The following is an 18,910-nucleotide window of genomic DNA, read 5'->3' on the forward strand; positions in this document are numbered from 1 at the left end:
TTACAGCTACCATTCCTATTAAAGACCCCAACTAACCACAAAATTGTTTTAAACATTTTTAATACCGCGTTTAGACTATTTCTAATTTTGCCTGGTTGCAGGTCTGTGGTGCCACGTATGTCTGTGACAGACTCATACTTTAAAGAAAAACATTTATTTTTCTGGAGTCCTGTTTTCTACCTCAAAGAAATTTCTGGCAGAAAGAGCACGAATCAGATTCCAACCTATTACCTTAAGTGAACAGCGATCACGATACTTTAAAAAGGGAAGCGGACAAAGACCCCAAGATAGTTTCCCCCAATTAAAATCACTTTGACCAACGACAGCACCCAGTGGGGAGACCGGGGAGAGTCTAGGGCTCGGAACCGAGAGGACCGGTAGTACGAGGGCCCCTCCTCCCCCCCTTCCTCTATTGGAAGCACCGCGGGGCGGCGACCAGGGTCCAGCGCCAGGACGGTTGAGGGTTCCCGAGCGGGCGGCCAGGATCCGCGGCCAGCTGGGGTCAGCGAGCGCCGCGGCCGTTGGGACCTCCAGCTCCCAGCAGGCACCGCTTCTGCGGCCGAGGCGCGTGGCGGCGCTGCCCGCTGGGACTCGTAGTGCGGTCCGGTAGGAGAACTGGGGAGTCAGTCCTGGCTCCTTTCACCCACGTTTCGGAAACTGGGCCTGGAAGGGATCATGCCGGTCCACTCGTGCCCAGCGTCCCTCAGGGGCGGGTGCGAATGGAGCAGACCTGGCTGCCGCGCGGAGGCCCGGGTGGCCGTGCACGTGGGGGGTGGTTAGAGACGAGAAACCCGAAAGCCCCGCGCGCCGCCCACCGCCTAGGTGACGGTTTAACGCTTCTCCCGGGTGGAGGTGGGGCGGGATGTGTGGGAGGAGGGGCCGTCCCACCCGACTCCTCCGAGACCAGCCTGCGAGCCGTCCCTCCCTTCCCCCACGGGCCCTACAGCGCGTGGGCCCCACCCCCCGGCCGCGGCGCGTGCGCATAAGCCCCGCCCCAGCCCCACCCCCACCCCCGCAGCGGCCGCCGCCGCCACCTCTCCCTTCCTCTTTGCTCTTTCCTCCTCCTGTTTTCTTTTCCCTCCTCCCCCTCGCCTCCTTTTCTCCTCCTCCTCCGGCGCTGACGCTCGCGTAGGGCCCTGGCGTCAGACGCGCGGGGGCAGGGTGAGTGCGGCGCGGGGTATAAGTAGAGGGTGCAGGAGGCGGTGCTTCCCCTTCTCCCCGGCGGTTAGTGCTGAGAGTGCGGAGTGTGTGCTCCGGCCTCGGAACACACATTTATTATTAAAAAAATCCAAAAAAATCTTAAAAAATCTTTTAAAAAACCAAAAAAAAATTTACAAAAAATCCGCGTCTCCCCCGCCGGAGACTTTTATTTTTTTTTCTTCCTGTTTTATAAAATAACCCGGTGAAGCAACCGAGACCGACCCGCCCGCCCGCGGCCCCGCAGCAGCTCCAAGGAGGAACCAAGAGACCGAGGCCTTCCCGCTGCCCGGACCCGACACCGCCACCCTCTCTCCCCAGCCGGCAGCCGGCAGCCGGCAGCCAGCAGCCAGCAGCCAGCGGCAGCGGATCGACTCCGTTCTGCGGCTGTTGAGTAGTTTTCGATTCCGGTTGATTTTTGTCCCTCTGCGCTTGCCCCCGCTCCCCTCCCCCCGGCTCCGGCCCGCGACCCCAGCACTCGCTCTTCTCTTACGGAAAGGTCGCGGCCTGTGGCCCTGCGGGCAGCCGTGCCGAGATGAACCCCAGCGCCCCCAGCTACCCCATGGCCTCGCTCTATGTGGGGGACCTACACCCCGACGTGACCGAGGCGATGCTCTATGAGAAGTTCAGCCCGGCCGGGCCCATCCTCTCCATCCGGGTCTGCAGGGACATGATCACCCGCCGCTCCTTGGGCTACGCGTATGTGAACTTCCAGCAGCCGGCAGACGGTGAGAGCCGGGCCCGACGGCGGGCGGGCGGCCATGAGGCTCAGGCGGCGGCGGCGGGCTGGTTAGGCCGGCGGCCCGGGGGGAGGGGGCAGGAGGGCATGTCACCAGCCCTCCCCGGGGCCAGCGGGGCGAGGCTTGGGCGCCAGTACCCCGGTTCCCCGTGCCCGCAGGGACCCGCGCTGCCGGCAGCCGCACGCCCCTCGTACGCCGGGCCACTTCCTCCTTTGCGACCATTTTCTCGGCCTCAGCCGCTCTCAAACTTTAGGGTGATGACGCGCCGGGAGGGTGGGTGAGAATGGGTTCTAACACGACGCTCGCGCCAGTAGCTGCGGGATTCTGGGGTGTTGAGCGCCGAGCCCCCTTTTCCGGTAATAGGTGAAGGCGCTCCCACCACCCGAGGCTCTTGCCGGCGCCCCAGGACGCCCCAGGAAGTGCATTTCGTTGCTCGAAAAATACCACGTGTTGAACCCTGTAACCTCACAGGCCCGAGGCCTGTTCCGGCTACTGGCCCAATCGCCTGGGGGAGCCACGGGGACTTAGAATAAAGTTAATATGGTGGTCTGGTGGTGGTATCAGGCTTCTGATTCCGTTCTTAATAACTTGTCAGTGACTGATGGCTCTGGAAGTATAAACTACCAATGAGACGTGCATTGGGGTTTTTCCTTTAGTTCAGACATTTCTCACTCTTAACAGAAGGTTAGGAGGGAGGGGATGTGGAAGAGAACCCTTTTGGAGGCCATCATTTTCTCAGGCTAGTTAGGTAGTTGTGATTTTTTTAATCGAGTTAGTTTCGTAGTACTGGTCATTTATTCGGAATATTTTTTTCCCTCTGAAATAGTTTCTATGGTTTTGAGGGATTTTACTTAAAAATGCCGTCACCAATTTTGACTAGAAAATGTTACTTGTGAGTGTCGTGTGGACTGGACTATTATACTTATGTGGCATTCTAATGGTGGTTTCCTTTTTTTTAAAGTAGTCCAGAATATCCATACATCATGGGGAATGATTGAGCACTAGAGTCAGCTTGAAATTTATGGGGAAAAAGATGCAGCTAACCTTGTATTTTTAAAAAGTTAAACAGTTTGCAAAAAATCCAGAATTTGGCAAACAGATATGTGACCTGATAACTTGCCAGGATTTTTCTTTATATCTGGATCAATTGACTTGCAGAAGTCATTTTCACTTGATTTTATGGTCCACTTTTGCCCTTTTTTTCCCCTGGCTACTTGAATATATGTCAAGTGTTATGAAATATAAGGAATTTATTTTTATTTTTGTAGGAAAGGTCTTAAAGGTGGAATTGAAACTTTATTTCATTAACAGATCTGGAGTTATTTAGTGATCGGCTTTTCACTAGGTAAAGTTACTGCTGAGATTTTTGGGTAGGCAGGCTATTGAGTGACAGCAAGCCCGAAGTTGTAAAACTGCACTGCAGGTTTTCTGCCCTTTTGCTCTGTAGGCAGTAGCTCCAAATGTCACTCCATAACGGTTCTTCCCAACTCTGGGCAAGATTTATCGCTGAATGAAAGATCAGGGAAGATAATTTTGGGGCAGGTAATCACAAACTGAAGAGCTGATAGAGAAAACTTGGACAAATTCTAGACAGCATGAAATGTAAACTTTTAAATTTAACAATTTTAAATCCGAAAAAAACAATTTTTAAAATTTCTTGGGGTTAGAAAGTTGAACTTCAGGTTACCATGGTTACAGAACACTCACTGTGTATTGCCCATCTATTGCAGTAGACCAGTATTGTAACTACTCAAAAGAAGGTAGCATTTTTCCATCTTCCATTTATTTCATTTCTATATATACAAATTATTGTTTTTCCAAATATTATTTTCAGTGGTTTCCGTTTATTTTTCCCCCTGATGTATTGCTACATTGATGTATTTGTAGAATAGCTTCTGAAAGTGACCAGTTTCCAATTTAACAGGAAGAGGTGACTCATTCAAAAGAAGCTCAAGCAAAGTCAGCTAAAAAACAGGGGAGCTGAGTAGGCGTGGTCAATTGATAAATGAGCTGACAGTTGTTTGTCACTATCTTCTAGAAACTAAAACTTTCATTTATAGAAAGAAGTGGCTGGAAAATTTGTCCTCTCACTAATTTTACAGTTAACACTAGCATGGAATTTGTGAAAATTGGTGTTTCAGGACTTCAAATGGACTGTGTGTTCCCACTCTTTAGGGACTAGTCTTTTCTACTTAAGGATGTATTTTTCCATTTAGAGTCTAAACTTCTGTATAAGTGTTTCTTCAATGGTACGAGTGCACATAATTTGATCCTTCATAGATGTAATCATAGGGTAGATTTTGAAATTTTCTAGCACTATTCAGAAATAATTGGTTAATCATCAGTTATTAAGTAAATGAATGATCTAAGATAAAATTGGTTTTATATGTAAATAAAGCATTAAAAGTGAATTGTGACTATCATAGACCTGGTATTTCAAAAGTTTTGTGTTACATAGCTAAGTACGTCCAACTTCACTTTAGTTTTGAAAGCCTGATTCAAGTCTTTCTGAATGGATAAAGCCTTTTTTTTAAAACATGGCCATAGGAATTGTGCCATGAATCACTGAAATCCCCCCAATAAGTCAGGAATTTTTTTTAGAAAATGGACTAATTTTTGTACAGTACTGACAGTGATAAGCAAGAAACAATTTTGACAAGCAGTAGAGAAGTTAAAATGCTTTAAAATCCATAAACTGTTCTGCTTGTGGATAATCTACAATTGCTTACTGTCCTTTATATTGCTTTTAAGCAGATTGTGAAGGGGAATCTCGGTTTTACAGTTGACTAGGAAAAGGTGCTTTTAAATTTCATGGCAATTAAAGGAAGAGGTTGTTGCAGAAATAAGTTAGTTCTTAATGATACGTCATCCGTTAACAAATTAACGTGGGAAATTTGGGGTTTTTTGATATTTGTCTTCTCTTTTTGCGTTGTACAGTTTAAATCTAGACTGGTATGAGGTAAGATCCAGCCATCTTGAAGTTTAAAGAGGTAGAGGGACCATGTGCTCTACTGTTCCCTCCACAATAGTTTATATAATTTTAAGTGGGCTATAAAAGTTTTGAAATAATATTTATTTTGAAAATGTCCTTCCTGCAGCGGAGCGTGCTTTGGACACCATGAATTTTGATGTTATAAAGGGCAAGCCAGTACGCATTATGTGGTCTCAGCGTGATCCATCACTTCGCAAAAGTGGAGTGGGCAACATATTCATTAAAAATTTGGACAAATCCATTGATAATAAAGCACTGTATGATACATTTTCTGCTTTTGGTAACATCCTTTCATGTAAGGTAAGCAAAAATATGACAGGTAAACATACTTACAGTGTTTTAGTTACTTGTAGTTTATTCCTTAAGATAGCAACCATGCTCTCTGTTAATGGATATCTTTATTTCCCAAATGCCCAGGTTAGGTAGCTGACAAGTTATCTCTGAGTACTGGAAAAATGCTAAATCAATAGCAAGTAATGAAAAATTATTACATATTTTTCCCTAGGTGGTTTGTGATGAAAATGGTTCCAAGGGTTATGGATTTGTGCATTTTGAGACACAAGAAGCAGCTGAAAGAGCTATTGAAAAAATGAATGGGATGCTTCTAAATGATCGCAAAGTGTAAGTATACATGTTTAGTTAATCATTCTTCAAATGCTTTTAATAGTTCAATTCATGCATTTTACAAGTAATATATTTGTGCTCTTAGAAGAGATACAGCTAAAGTGAAGATTAATAAACCACATCTTGGTAGATTTTATAATTGTCTTTTCTCCACATTCAGTGTAACATACAAGTAACAGTGAATTAATACAGCTGGTCAGCATTCAAACAGAAAAGAAACAGCAGAAGATAGGTGTGCTGGAATATAAAGCTTTTTCAAAAATAAGTGCATATTAGTTGAAAAACTAGAAATCCAGGCAGAAACTTAAGCATAATTCCCAAGGTAGTAATTAGCCCCTTTTACGTTCAAAGCTGAAGCTAAGAAAACTTGCCTGTATTTACATGCTGGTATGACATAAACTGTGATACAAACCCAGTGGTCTAAATTCAGAGCCCAGGGTGACTCTCTGCTTGGCTTTCTCCCACAGTTTATTGATGGAGTTTAAAGATTGTCATAATTGTTGTTTCAACACCTTTTGGCTCTCTTCGCCATGTAAAGATAAATCGTAATTAAACCAGAAGTCTTCATGATTAATCTTTTCTGAAATAAACTTGTTCTTAAAAGTTGCAAACTTTTAAAATAATGACACTGATAAAACCTCTATAAGACTTTCTGCTACAGGTTGTAAAAATACAGATTTTGTGAGCCTAAAGACATTACAAATCTCAATTTTATCTTCAATGCCAGTGGATTTTGCTTAATTAGGTAAATTCAGCTGTGAGGTCACATTGTAAGTGAGCTGTGAGCTCATGTAAACTGCAGTGATGGCACGCAAATTGGGTTTGGTTCTTACAGGTCAACTGCATCACTCTTAAGGTGTGGTTCTCATAAATCTGCATTAAGTGGGATGGTCAGTCCGTACATGGAGGAGTCATGCACATGGTGTTACCTGTTTGAGTTCCATCAATTACATGATTAAGGAAAGACTTTGTAGTATGTAAAGAACCCCATACAAGTCTTAAGAAAACCGGCAACTCCTCAATGGGAACAATGTTTACAAAGGCTAATTCTTAAAAATAATACATCTTTAAATGAGAAAAATGTTCAGTATCATTAGTATTCAGAGATGAAGCTATCTTTTGCCTGTCAGCAGTGCTTTAGGGGAAAAAAAAGAATGGCTACCCCTGGTGGAGGTCTAGATTAAACAAAGAACTTGATTTATTGCTGTTTTTTGAGTATAAAATGATATAACCCTTTTTGGAACGCAGTTTGTAGGTATAAACTTAAGATCATTTATATACCTTTCGAGCTGCCATGATTTCTGCAACTCTATCCTAAGAACAAATAACAAAGTTTCAGAACGTTGCGGCATTATTTACAAAAGAAAGTTTTGTTGTCCACAATGGAATATCATGTTCCCACTGAGAACATTTATAAAACTAATTGCATGGAGAAGCAGCACCATATGGGTGGGGGGAGGTGTGGGGTGCGGCTAAGGGAATAAAATGTAGGTGTCTCCTATGGAAAGGAATTGTGCTGGACTAACGTTCTTAAGCACAGAGAACAAAAAGGCCTACGAAAAGTCAGTCATGATTTGGGTGGGATTATGGGCGATGGTTTTTTCTTTTTTTTTAAGAAGATGTTGGGGGCAGGAGTTTATTAATTTATTTTTGCTGTGTTGGGTCTTTGTTTCTGTGGGAAGGCTTTCTCTAGGTGTGGCAAGCGGGGGCCTCTCAGTATCACGGCCTCTCTTGTTGCGGAGCATAACCTCCAGAAGCGCAGGCTCAGTAGTTGTGGCTCACGGACCTAGTTGCTCCGCGGGATGTGGGATCCTCCCAGACCAGGGCTCGAACCTGTGTCCCCTGCATTGGCAGGCAGACTCTCAAACCACTGCACCACCAGGGAAGCCCCTGGGTGATGGTTTTGTGATGTATATTATATTGTTTAATGACACATGTACTACTTTTAGGGAAAACCTCAATTTTTAAAACACATTTTGTTGACAATGCTGCAAAGAAATTTGTTCCAGGCTGTTGTATGTTAGAGTACAGAATTCGGTAGCTTAAATTTATATTTTAGGAGATTGCAAACGAAGTGCAAGAGCCATGTTGAAACAGCAACGATAAAAGCTTTTCTGTTTTTTCACTGGCGTGGTGCAGGCATACTCCACTAGTTTGTATTGCTGGACGTAATCTTCTTAACTCTAGGTTAGCTAGAAGGAAGGGAGAGGAGTGTGTATTAAGAAAAATGTTCTTTTTCGTGATTATAGTTAAGAGGTTTGTTCTCACATTTCACTTAAGGCCCTATTTCTGTTTTATAGTTTGCTTTTTATTAGAGATTCTGAAATTATCAGTAACTATTACAGAGTCAACCGTCAGGCTTAATTAACCTGAACTTCATAAAATACAACCTAATTTTATAGTTCTTATCTATTTTATTAGATTTGTTGGACGATTTAAGTCTCGTAAGGAACGAGAAGCAGAACTCGGAGCTAGGGCAAAAGAGTTCACCAATGTTTACATCAAGAATTTTGGAGAAGACATGGATGATGAGCGCCTTAAGGATCTCTTTGGCAAGTTTGGTAATGTGTCTGAATTAAATTTTTATACTCAGTTCTGAGTAATTGTTCAATGTTAGTTTTGGCTAATATTTTATACTAAAAAAGTAAATGGGACTTCACATATTTTAAAATATTGTAGTTACTTGGGTTAAGCGACTGATAGTCCATTATACTAGCATATAAATAGAATTCTATCCAGTTTAAAGGTTAATAGCATTGTATTAGCACTGTAAGGTGTGACTGTGTAATTGGAACAGATCTTAAAAGCTTTTGCTATGTTAAGAAATTGTGCTGGATTTATGTACTAACAGATCCCATTTCATCAGAGGCATTGCATGAGACACAGCCAACTTAGGTTGGAGTGTAGTCTTTAATTATGGGACAGGAAAGCTGGTCAGCTTTGGGATATTTGGCCAGTCTCAGCATCATGTTTGACCAATTTAAAATAATGACTTTTACAGACAAAGATCCAGATTTTCCCATGAAGTGTGTAACCGGTCTCACTTTAGATAGTTGTGTAGCTGATCAGAAAATGAACTTTAAATTGTACCCTTGAAGGTGATTTACTTGCCCCTTACCTTTGCTTTCCTTTTTGTTTAACTTAAATAGGTGTCCCTTTTTAAAAGCATCTCAAATCATAAAGAATGAGGACATCTAATACTTTACTATTGCCAAGCTGGCATGCCACATTGAACCCTCTAAACAGTTGATGTGTGCCCATACATCTTGCAGATTGCCTGTAATCAGATGTCATTTGTAATCTTTTTTCCCCACCTACCTGAGATAATACTTAGCACTTCTGTTAAGTCTGTTTTATTTGAGGGAGTGGTGGGGGAATATGTGTCTTCAGAAACATGCCATCTCCTCCAGGTGCTTCTGCTATGTCAAAGGTCAAACCCCGTGTTTCCTCTGCTCCTTGTTGAAAATCAAGTGGACCAAGGCTTAAAAATTCTTAAAGAAAAACAAATTGTTTTAAAATAATGCATCTGTTTTGTACTAATGCTAAGAATAAAACTTCATCATCATTTACATTTGTCTAAAACGTATCTCCTTAAATGGAAGGAGGAGTGTTTCAGGGAATAGAGTATTAACTTAGCTTCTTAGTAGAAATAAAGAGAATATTTAGTGCCCATGGTGGGAGAGAAGAGGGTGGTTATAGGAGGAATAAATTTCTGGAGGCTTGGAGTTTTTTTTAATCCCCATTTTTATATTTTTTTTCATGGCTTTGTTTGTGTATTGAAACTTGAAATGTCTAAACTAAATGTTGTATGGAATATCTTTGAATCATTAAAAAAATTTTTTTTAGGACCTGCCTTAAGTGTGAAAGTAATGACTGATGAGAGTGGAAAATCCAAAGGTTTTGGATTTGTAAGCTTTGAAAGGCATGAAGATGCACAGAAAGTAAGACTTAAAATATACTAACCAAAGGCAGTGTGGGTTTTTCTGTATTTTATAGTAAGATATGGGGGTATAAAGTTGAGTTGTTCTTGCATTGAAATACACATGCGTACCAACGGCTAGTCTACATGTTCATCTCCACATATATTGTTTTGAATTACTTGCATTTTATATATTTTGAGGGTATAAATTGAAAACCTCTGTTGTCTTAAAACCTCACAGTTTAGTTTTTATGGTGGGTACATCTTTAGCTTTTATAATCTAACAAATTTTCTTTATTGTTAAAAAATGAATTTATATATTGCAAGTTAGTAATTAAAATTTTGTGGTCTTTGTAAGGCTGTGGATGAGATGAACGGAAAGGAGCTCAATGGAAAACAAATTTACGTTGGTCGAGCCCAGAAAAAAGTGGAAAGACAGACGGAACTTAAGCGCAAATTTGAACAGATGAAGCAAGATAGGATCACCAGATACCAGGTTCATTATTTAACTGAACGAGCAAAAATAAGACAGGGATGAGGAAACCTATTTTATGTTCATTTCAGTTACTGACAGGTAACTGGAGGGTTTGAGAGGGGAAAAGGAGAGGAAACATGGGATAAGATAATAGGAAGTATGCTTAAGTACCACTACGGTTTTCTTTTTCTAAATTTTTTTTTCTTTATTTTATTTTTATTTTAGGGTGTAAACCTTTATGTGAAAAATCTCGATGATGGTATTGATGATGAACGTCTCCGGAAAGAGTTTTCTCCGTTCGGTACAATCACTAGTGCAAAGGTAAAGCATATGATGCACTTTTCTTTTTTTTTTTTTGGCGGTGCGCGGGCCTCTCACTGTTGTGGCCTCTCCCGTTGTGGAGCACAGGCTCCGGACGCGCAGGCTCAGCGGCCATGGCTCATGGGCCCAGCTGCTCCGCGGCATGTGGGATCTTCCCGGACCAGGGCACGAACCCGTGTCCCCTGCATCGGCAGGTGGACTCTTAACCACTGCGCTACCAGGGAAGCCTGATGCACTTTTTTTTTTTAAGAATTGGGAAAAATCCATGCCCATGGATATATGTATATAAATTTCATATTTCATATGGAGTGTTTTTCTTTATAAATGAATGGTCAAATAGTTTTTGCTTTTCTCTAAAAAATCAGCCTTTCATTTTTCAGAAAATCATATCTTTGCTTCATCACTTCAAAAACTTATATTCAGGGCTTCCCTGGTGGCGCAGTGGTTGAGAGTCCGCCTGCCGATGCAGGGGACACGGGTTCGTGCCCCGGTCCGGGAAGATCCCACATTCCACGGAGCGGCTGGGCCCGTGAGCCATGGCCGCTGAGCCTGCGCATCCGGAGCCTGTGCTCTGCAACAGGAGAGGCCACAACAGTGAGAGGCCCGCATATCGGGGAAAAAAAAAAAACAACATATTCAGATTTGAAGTGGCTGGAAAGGCTGCATTTGATGACCATAGTGATTGATCATCACATGATATGCACTGTTCTGTACTCTGTTAAACTAGTTATTTTACTGGTTAAAGAAAGCAATTTATTAGGGAACTGTAATTGTTACTATTTGAGCTAATCTATATTTGCTTACAGAATTCACTCTGGGGAGTCAAACTTAAAGCCCCCTAACAGTAAAGGTAGAGATCATGTTTGCTTTTACTTGAAATCAGAAATTAAGAAATACAACAGTAAGATTCTAGTTTAAATTCTGGAATTTTGATATAAGAGCCTCTGCTTCAGGTGTTTTTTCTGGTGTCCATGGCCCCAAGAATCCTTCTGTATTTAAAATTCTGTATGTATGTACCTTGAGGGGTGGGAAGAGTATCTAAAACTTTAAACAGATTCTCAAAAGAGTACAGGAAAAATGAAAACTGAGTGCTCTGGAGTGACCTCCTGGCTGATCTTTCTATTCTGCAACCCCATTGACCAAGGGAACTTCTACGATAGAATGTTAAGGAGCATAGTAGAGGAATACACATAAAAATGCAGGTGATGTAGTTGTCTTCTGTTTCATTCAGCCTGTGCTTTTGTAGAAGAACCTGGAGTATGGTAGAATCTATTCCTGAGTTTGTTTATCCTCAGTATGTTCCCTGAAAATCATTTAAATTGAATATTGTGCATCAGTTTATTTTGAATGTATGAAGAAGCATGCATGTTTTACAAAGGAGGGTCTTTTTTAAGTCCTTTTCAAAAAGTCCTTTGTGGATCGTATCACTGTTAGCAAGGAGGTGAAAAGGTTTTGCAGGAATTCTGGGAGAGGAGGTCATTATGTTAATTTGATAATGCTTGCTGAAAAACAAATTGGTCAAGACAGAAGTGTAAAAAGGTGACCCCTCCATTTTTCATTTTCAGTCTTCAAAAGGAGTTTGGTTGGCCTTTCCAGATAATTTTCCATGCTTGTATACATTTTGTATACATATAAACAGTTTTTATAAAACAGGATCATAGTATACCTATTCTGCAACGTGTCTTTTTACTTAACAGATCTAGGTACATATTTATTTCAGGCATTTGCTCATTTTTTGCTAAGGGCTGAATATTCATGGTACAGATGTACCATAACTTATTCTACTGTGCCTGTATTATTGGTATTATTGGTCGTTTGGTTTGCTTTGCATGCTAACACTGTTAGACCCACCACTCTGATAAACATCTTTATACATATATTTTTGCACACACACCAGTATTTCTGGAGTTCAAGAATTGAAGTTTCTGGTTAGTGGGTGTGTGTATTTAAAATGTATTTAAAATTCATACAACTGAATTGTCCCAAAAAGGCTGAACAAATTAAATTACTACTAGTCTTGTCAATTTAGTAGAAAGTGGTATGCATCTTTTTAAATGAGATGTACTTTTTATGTGTTTACTTGTTTAGCCTATTCTTTGCATATTTTTATACTGCGTTGGTTATCTTTACTGATTTAGGGGAAATTTCATGTCAGCGCTTTGTTTTATGTTGCAAGTATTTTCTCTAAGTCTTCCACTTAGGACTTTGGGGGTCTTGTGTCATCTTAGTTTCCCTGTATTTTTGCATCTTATGTTCAGATATAGAATCTTATCTGGCAGTTTGATGTTTTTCAATGTGATGTGAATAAGAGCTGTAAGTTAATTCAGAATTATCCCTTTGTACCACGTACTAGATAGTCCAAAGTCCGTCTTTCCCCCACTGTTTTAAAATGTAAGCTTTAACATATGAAGTTCCCATAATTGCATGGGTATGTTTCTGGACTCTTTTTTGAGATATAATTGACATAAACATATTCAAGTATATAACATAATTGTTTGATATTTGTATATACTGCAAAGTGATCACAATAAGTCTAGTTAACATTCATTACGAAACATTTTTTTTCTTGTAATAGTAACTGTAAAGATCTACTCTCAGCAACTTTCAGATGTATAATACAGTATTATCTGTAGTCCCCATGCTGTACAATACGACCCCATGACTTGCTTTATACGTGGGAGTTTGTACTTTTTAGCTACTCACCCTGTACCTCTCTGGCAACCACCAGTCTGTTCTCTGTATCCTTGAGCCCAGTTGTTTGTTTCGTTGTTTTGATTCTGCATTTATGTAAGATCATTGGTCTCTGATTGCTGTTTTGTTTGTTCTGTGCCACCAGCATGCTGTTTAATGTAGCTGTATAGCACGCTTATGTATATTGCAAGGCTACTGAGAAGTTCTTTGCATCTCCTCGTTGCTTGTTTAAAAGACTTTGAGTCATTGTGAGCTTCCTGAATATTGTTTATACTCCAATATTTATGGCCCTTATGGTCTTGAATGTGAAAGTTTAATTTTAAAATGTGGATACTGTGATATTCAACTGCTTTTTCCTCCCCTCTAACAAGTAATGAAAGCATCTTGTCAGCTCGAATTGCTAGAATAGTCAAATTTTAATTGTGCATGTTTTTAGTGGTGCTAAAATTTAGTAGGCCTTGATTGTATTTAGAAATTAAACCTTAATATTGAAAATCTAAAACTTGAACAAAGTTGCTATTGGACCTCCACCCCTTTACTTCTTTTGCTTGGCTGGGATAATGCATGCACGTAGTTTACCCTTAATATTTGGATATCAAGGGAAAAATTGTGGGAAAAAGTGATGAAAGCATTGACAGGGTTTAGTTAAATGTGAGTCGGTGGCTATAGTTGATACTCTGCTTTTTGTGCCTCATCTACCATTGCATTAATCATGTGTTTTCTTCCATTTTCTTTTAATAGGTTATGATGGAGGGTGGTCGCAGCAAAGGGTTTGGATTTGTGTGTTTCTCCTCCCCAGAAGAAGCCACTAAAGCAGTTACGGAAATGAATGGTAGAATTGTGGCCACCAAGCCATTGTATGTAGCTTTAGCTCAGCGCAAAGAAGAGCGCCAGGCTCACCTCACTAACCAGTATATGCAGAGAATGGCAAGTGTAAGAGCTGTGCCCAACCCTGTAATCAACCCCTACCAGCCAGCACCTCCTTCAGGTTACTTCATGGCAGCTATCCCACAGGTAGGTTTTAGAAGAGAACAAAAACCTCATGAAGGTTTTCCTCTTCAGTCATCTTTAATGTTTTGTGCCCCACTAAAAAATAAATAAAGCCCTAAGATGAAGAGATGTTAATTATGATTGGATCTGAAAAATGCTTAGAGTGTGAGAACCTGCTAAATGTTTTGAGTGCATAACTAGTTGCATTATTTGCTTTTTTCTTTAGCTGATACATTTGCTTGCTTTCTACAGACTCAGAACCGTGCTGCATACTATCCTCCTAGCCAAATTGCTCAACTAAGACCAAGTCCTCGCTGGACTGCTCAGGGTGCCAGACCTCATCGTAAGCTTTTTTTTTTTTAAGGTTGCAAAGTATTTGAACTAAAAACATAAATGAGGCGAATTGGCTGTTATATCCCAATGGTATATTAGCTCTTGCTTTTTATAGTTTATTTTTATGGGTGTTCATTTTGGGGATCCTAGCATTTTGTTTTTAAAACAACATTGTAAAATGTTTCACCATTCCTTAAGACAGCAATATCTATGCCGTTTTGATTTTCCTTTATGACAAGTTTGGGAATGCATCCAACTCAATTTCATATTTGGTTAGGCAGTAGTTTTAAAAGATCTTGTTCCATGTATGAGGACCAGGGTCCAGGCATTTTCAGCCTTATCCTGTGGAATAGTGCTGTATTGCAGGAACACTTAGAATCAGGTTCATGTATCATATTCAGATATTAATAAGTACTTGTTCTTGTATGAATGAAAACTTTTTATTTACTGATGCTCTGATATGATTAAGTCTGGAGAAATGGCATATAGGAGCCTAAGCTTTTAAAAATGGTTTATGTTTGGTCATCTATAGCCTTTTGTGCAAACCTCAGCTCTGAAAAAGCGGCATGAACACTTGGTGAGTTTCTCCCAGTTAATGTGTGTTCGTATCTTTAAACATAGCATTCCAAAATATGCCCGGTGCTATCCGCCCAGCCGCTCCTAGACCACCATTTAGTACTATGAGACCAGCTTCTTCACAGGTTCCACGAGTCATGTCGACACAGCGTGTTGGTGAGTCTTAACCCTTCCTGTAAAAGTTGGTCTCCAATTTTAAATAGCAAGATAAATACGAAAATCTTTTCATTTTTTTAGCTAACACATCAACACAGACAATGGGTCCACGTCCTGCAGCTGCTGCAGCTGCAGCTACTCCTGCTGTTCGCACCGTTCCACAGTATAAATACGCTGCGGGAGTTCGCAATCCTCAACAACATCTTAACGCACAGCCACAAGTTACCATGCAGCAGGTGTGGATTTAATGATTTCTTTATAAAGATGACAGTCCTTGATCTCAGTCAAAGACATTGAAGACAACTGTATGATATATGAGAGCTTAAGCTATGTAGAATATCTTGTTGAGGTGCCACTAATTGATAGTATGTAATTGATAGTATGTAAAAATGTCTTCTGTGTGCTATACTCTAGGAACTAGATAAGCGTTCAGCAGTCCCTCATCCTGAATTAATTATGTGAGAGTTTTGTCTGGCATAGTTGTAAGAAAGGGTGAAATACAGTTTAGTTTGTGAGATTTGGCTTACCTTTTTCTTTTTGACCCTAGGACCAAAATCGTTGTTAATCATAGAAGTATGATTCCAAAGAATACTCCAGATAAAAAAGAAAATTCAACATCCTCTGTGCTTACATTACTTGAGCACTTAGGTGTCAGTATAGCTACCTTAGGCTGTGTTTCCGAATCACTCAGCTTCTATTTATGTTTAGATTATAGTCTTTATCCAGTTAATTTCCAATGATGGCTGTATTTGTACTTGCCATTACTTCTGTACTTTTTAAACTTAGGAATTCTCCCGTTTTCTTCCTAGCCTGCTGTTCATGTACAAGGTCAGGAACCTTTGACTGCTTCCATGTTGGCATCTGCCCCTCCTCAAGAACAGAAGCAAATGTTGGGTAAGTACCTTTGTCCCACCTAGTCAGTTACAGAGACACTAGAGAATAGGAAGACATTTAGACCTCCTCTGTACCTAAAAATGACAGCCAGGGTGGCAGGATGTGCATTGGCATGAATGGTTATGATGGCACAGTTTGTCTGCCTGGAAAAGCTATTAAAATGTTGCCTTTGGTGGACAGCGTAATAGGGCATTGCTTGCCATGTACCCCGCCACATTTTTGGAAGAAGGAATTTGAACCAAATGAGTAACCACTTTGATTTTGCCTGAGTACAGATTTAACATTTTAATAGTAAACATAGCTTCAGTTCCTCTTTTTTTTTTTGGCATACTGACAGCTGCCAAGAAGTAATTGCCTTGTGGTAGATCTTAATCCGTTTTATAGCAATCTTCTCATGAAAGATACTGAAGTGGTGGATTATGGGTTAGCATTTATTTGCTGTATACAAAAGATTCTTAAACCCCAGTTTTAATATGGTAGATGCCTTAAAAATTTTTTGTTTTTTTGATTGGAGTGTTTGTTTGAATGTTTTTGTTCCTAGGTGAACGGCTCTTTCCTCTAATTCAAGCCATGCACCCTACTCTTGCTGGTAAAATCACTGGCATGTTGTTGGAGATTGATAATTCAGAACTTCTTCATATGCTTGAGTCTCCAGAGTCTCTCCGTTCTAAAGTAATTTAAATTTTATCATTTATCTAGTAGCTTCTTATAGTACATATTCCAGGATGTTTTGTAGGAACTTAATTTTTCTAGGACATTTATAAGTGCTTTATACAAGTCATGCACAGTTCTAAGAGTTTTATAAATATTAATTGAAAATCCTAATAATAACCTATGGTGCTGTTATCACCATTTTATACACGGGGAAACTGAAGCATAGAGAGGTTAAGTAATTTGCCCAGTGCTCACAAAGCAGCTAGGGAATGGCAGAGCTTGGTTTCAAATCCAGTCTCTGTAACTCCAGCGTTCATGGTGTCTTAACTGTGCTGCATCTTAAAGGGATGTTTGCTGATATTTCTCAACTTTGGGGGATTTTTGGTGGGGAGAGAGTTAAGAAGTGCAAGAGGTTCATAATTCTAGAACAGTGGTGGAATGGAACCCAAAAGTTACGGATATAGTTGGAATGTTTTTCGATAACAGTTGTTTCCACTTTCACCTGAGGAAAGGAATTTGCCTTTGTTGGACATCTGTGTGTTGTCCATTTGAAATTATCGTCTAATTATTATTTTTCAGAACCAGTTTCTCTTTTTTTCAGGTTGATGAAGCTGTAGCTGTACTACAAGCCCACCAAGCAAAAGAGGCTGCCCAGAAAGCAGTTAACAGTGCCACTGGGGTTCCAACTGTTTAAAGTGAGCCTGCCCCCCTATGTTTGTTTCTTATTTTATTTTAACAGTTTGACCATATTTTGAAACATAGCAAAAACTCATTTTACCATTAATTCAAATGCATTTAAAATTTTTCGAAGAGAAGTAGAGATACAGAGGAATTAAAGGAAACTTTACCTGTTACCCTGGTATTGACTTGAATTTTTAAGATCAGAGCCCTTTCAAGCATTTTGTATAGTAATTTGTATTAAATGGCTGTAATAGGGGTTGGCCCTGTATAGCTGTTCTTGGAGGTCTTTTCATAGCTTAATACATTTTCTTGGGTGGCAGCGATGACGGTTGCCTTTTGGCATTTGCTGTTGCCTTTCATTAGCCCCAGGAAATGGGCTGATGTAGCTGTGTAGCCAGAGCCAGGGATGGGCAAAGCTTTTCTGTAAAATAGGAAATAGTTGGGGCTTTGGGGGCCGTGGTACATGTTGAAGCTACTCTGCTCCACCGTTAGTGTGAGAACAGCCACAGACAACATGTAAACCAGTGGGTATGGCTGTGGTCCAGTGGAGCTTTACAGAAGCAGCCTGTAGACAGGCTGAATTTGGCCGAGGGCTTTACATAAGTGTCAGTATTGGTCCTGTTATTTTTGTTTTGTTAAAATATTTGACATATAACAGTGTGTAAATTTAAGGTGTGTAACATGTTAATTGGATACATTTATATATTGTAATATGACTGCCATTATAGCTATAGTTAGCACCTCTGTCACTTAGGTAAAGATCCTTTCTTTTTAGTGGTTGGAATCATTAAATTCTGTCTCGTAGATTTGATGATTATAACCTTTTTTCCCCCCACATTTACAGATGATCAGGGACCATGAAAAGAAACTCGTGCTTCACCGAAGAAAAATACCTAAACATCGAAAAACTTAAATATTATGGAAAAAAAACATTGCAAAATATAAAATAAATAAAAAAAGGAAAGGAAACTTTGAACCTTATGTACCGAGCAAATGCCAGGTCTAGCAACATAATGCTAGTCCTAGATTACTTATTGATTTAAAAACAACAAAAAAAACAAAAAAATAGTAAAATATAAAAACAAATTAATGTTTTATAGACCCTGGGAAAAAGAATTTTCAGCAAAGTACAAAAATTTAAAGCATTCCTTTCTTTAATTTTGTAATTCTTTACTGTGGCATATCTCAGAATGTCACTTCTGTTTTAAATAACAGAATTGATAACTGAGCAAGGAAACGTAATTTGGATTATAAAATTCTTGCTTTAATAAAAATTCCTTAAACAGTGCACAGTGATGTTATGCTATTTTATTTCTCTTTGTAATTAATTGGCTTGGGTAAATAGGTGATAAGCTGGCATTGGTGTAAGAACCTCTTTCATGAGAAAGTACTTCAGAGGTTTCTTAGTTTTATGCAAAAGAGGCATAAGACAATGTCTGTAATGCAGTTTATGAATTTAGATTTCCATGTGAGTTCTTGAATCGAGGCATATATTTTATTTGTTAAATGACCTAAACGTCTTTTGAGATGATGCCAGTATATGACTGACTGACTACGTTAAGCGTTCTAGGCTGGCAGATAACTAGCTTAAACTCTCATTTATGTGGTATAAAACAGTAACAACTACTGTATTCGTTGGATAGGGTATAGATAACAGAAAAATTACA

General features: G+C 40.1%; 1 protein-coding gene across 2 annotated transcripts; it reads left to right on the forward strand.

Annotated features, from left to right (window-relative positions):
- Positions 1-1,197: 1,197 nt before the first annotated feature.
- On the forward strand, positions 1,198-18,531 carry PABPC1 (poly(A) binding protein cytoplasmic 1). 2 transcript variants are annotated; one of them, XM_067711614.1, is made up of 15 exons: positions 1,198-1,925; positions 5,036-5,229; positions 5,435-5,550; positions 7,975-8,114; positions 9,400-9,494; positions 9,831-9,968; positions 10,173-10,268; positions 13,701-13,973; positions 14,202-14,292; positions 14,904-15,014; positions 15,096-15,250; positions 15,824-15,908; positions 16,450-16,580; positions 17,164-17,257; positions 18,088-18,531. In XM_067711614.1, the coding sequence occupies exons 1-14, from the start codon at positions 1,733-1,735 to the stop codon at positions 17,254-17,256; spliced, it is 1,911 nt and encodes a 636-aa protein (XP_067567715.1). In that variant the 5' UTR covers positions 1,198-1,732; the 3' UTR covers position 17,257; positions 18,088-18,531. The 2 variants fall into 2 exon arrangements, with proteins under 2 accessions (XP_067567715.1, XP_067567716.1); XM_067711615.1 differs by having other exon boundaries at positions 7,975-8,105.
- The last annotated feature ends 379 nt before the right edge of the window (positions 18,532-18,910 follow it).

Source organism: Pseudorca crassidens, chromosome 17 (genome assembly GCF_039906515.1).
Source record: "Pseudorca crassidens isolate mPseCra1 chromosome 17, mPseCra1.hap1, whole genome shotgun sequence".
In the NCBI taxonomy this organism is placed as follows: Eukaryota; Metazoa; Chordata; class Mammalia; order Artiodactyla; family Delphinidae; genus Pseudorca; species Pseudorca crassidens.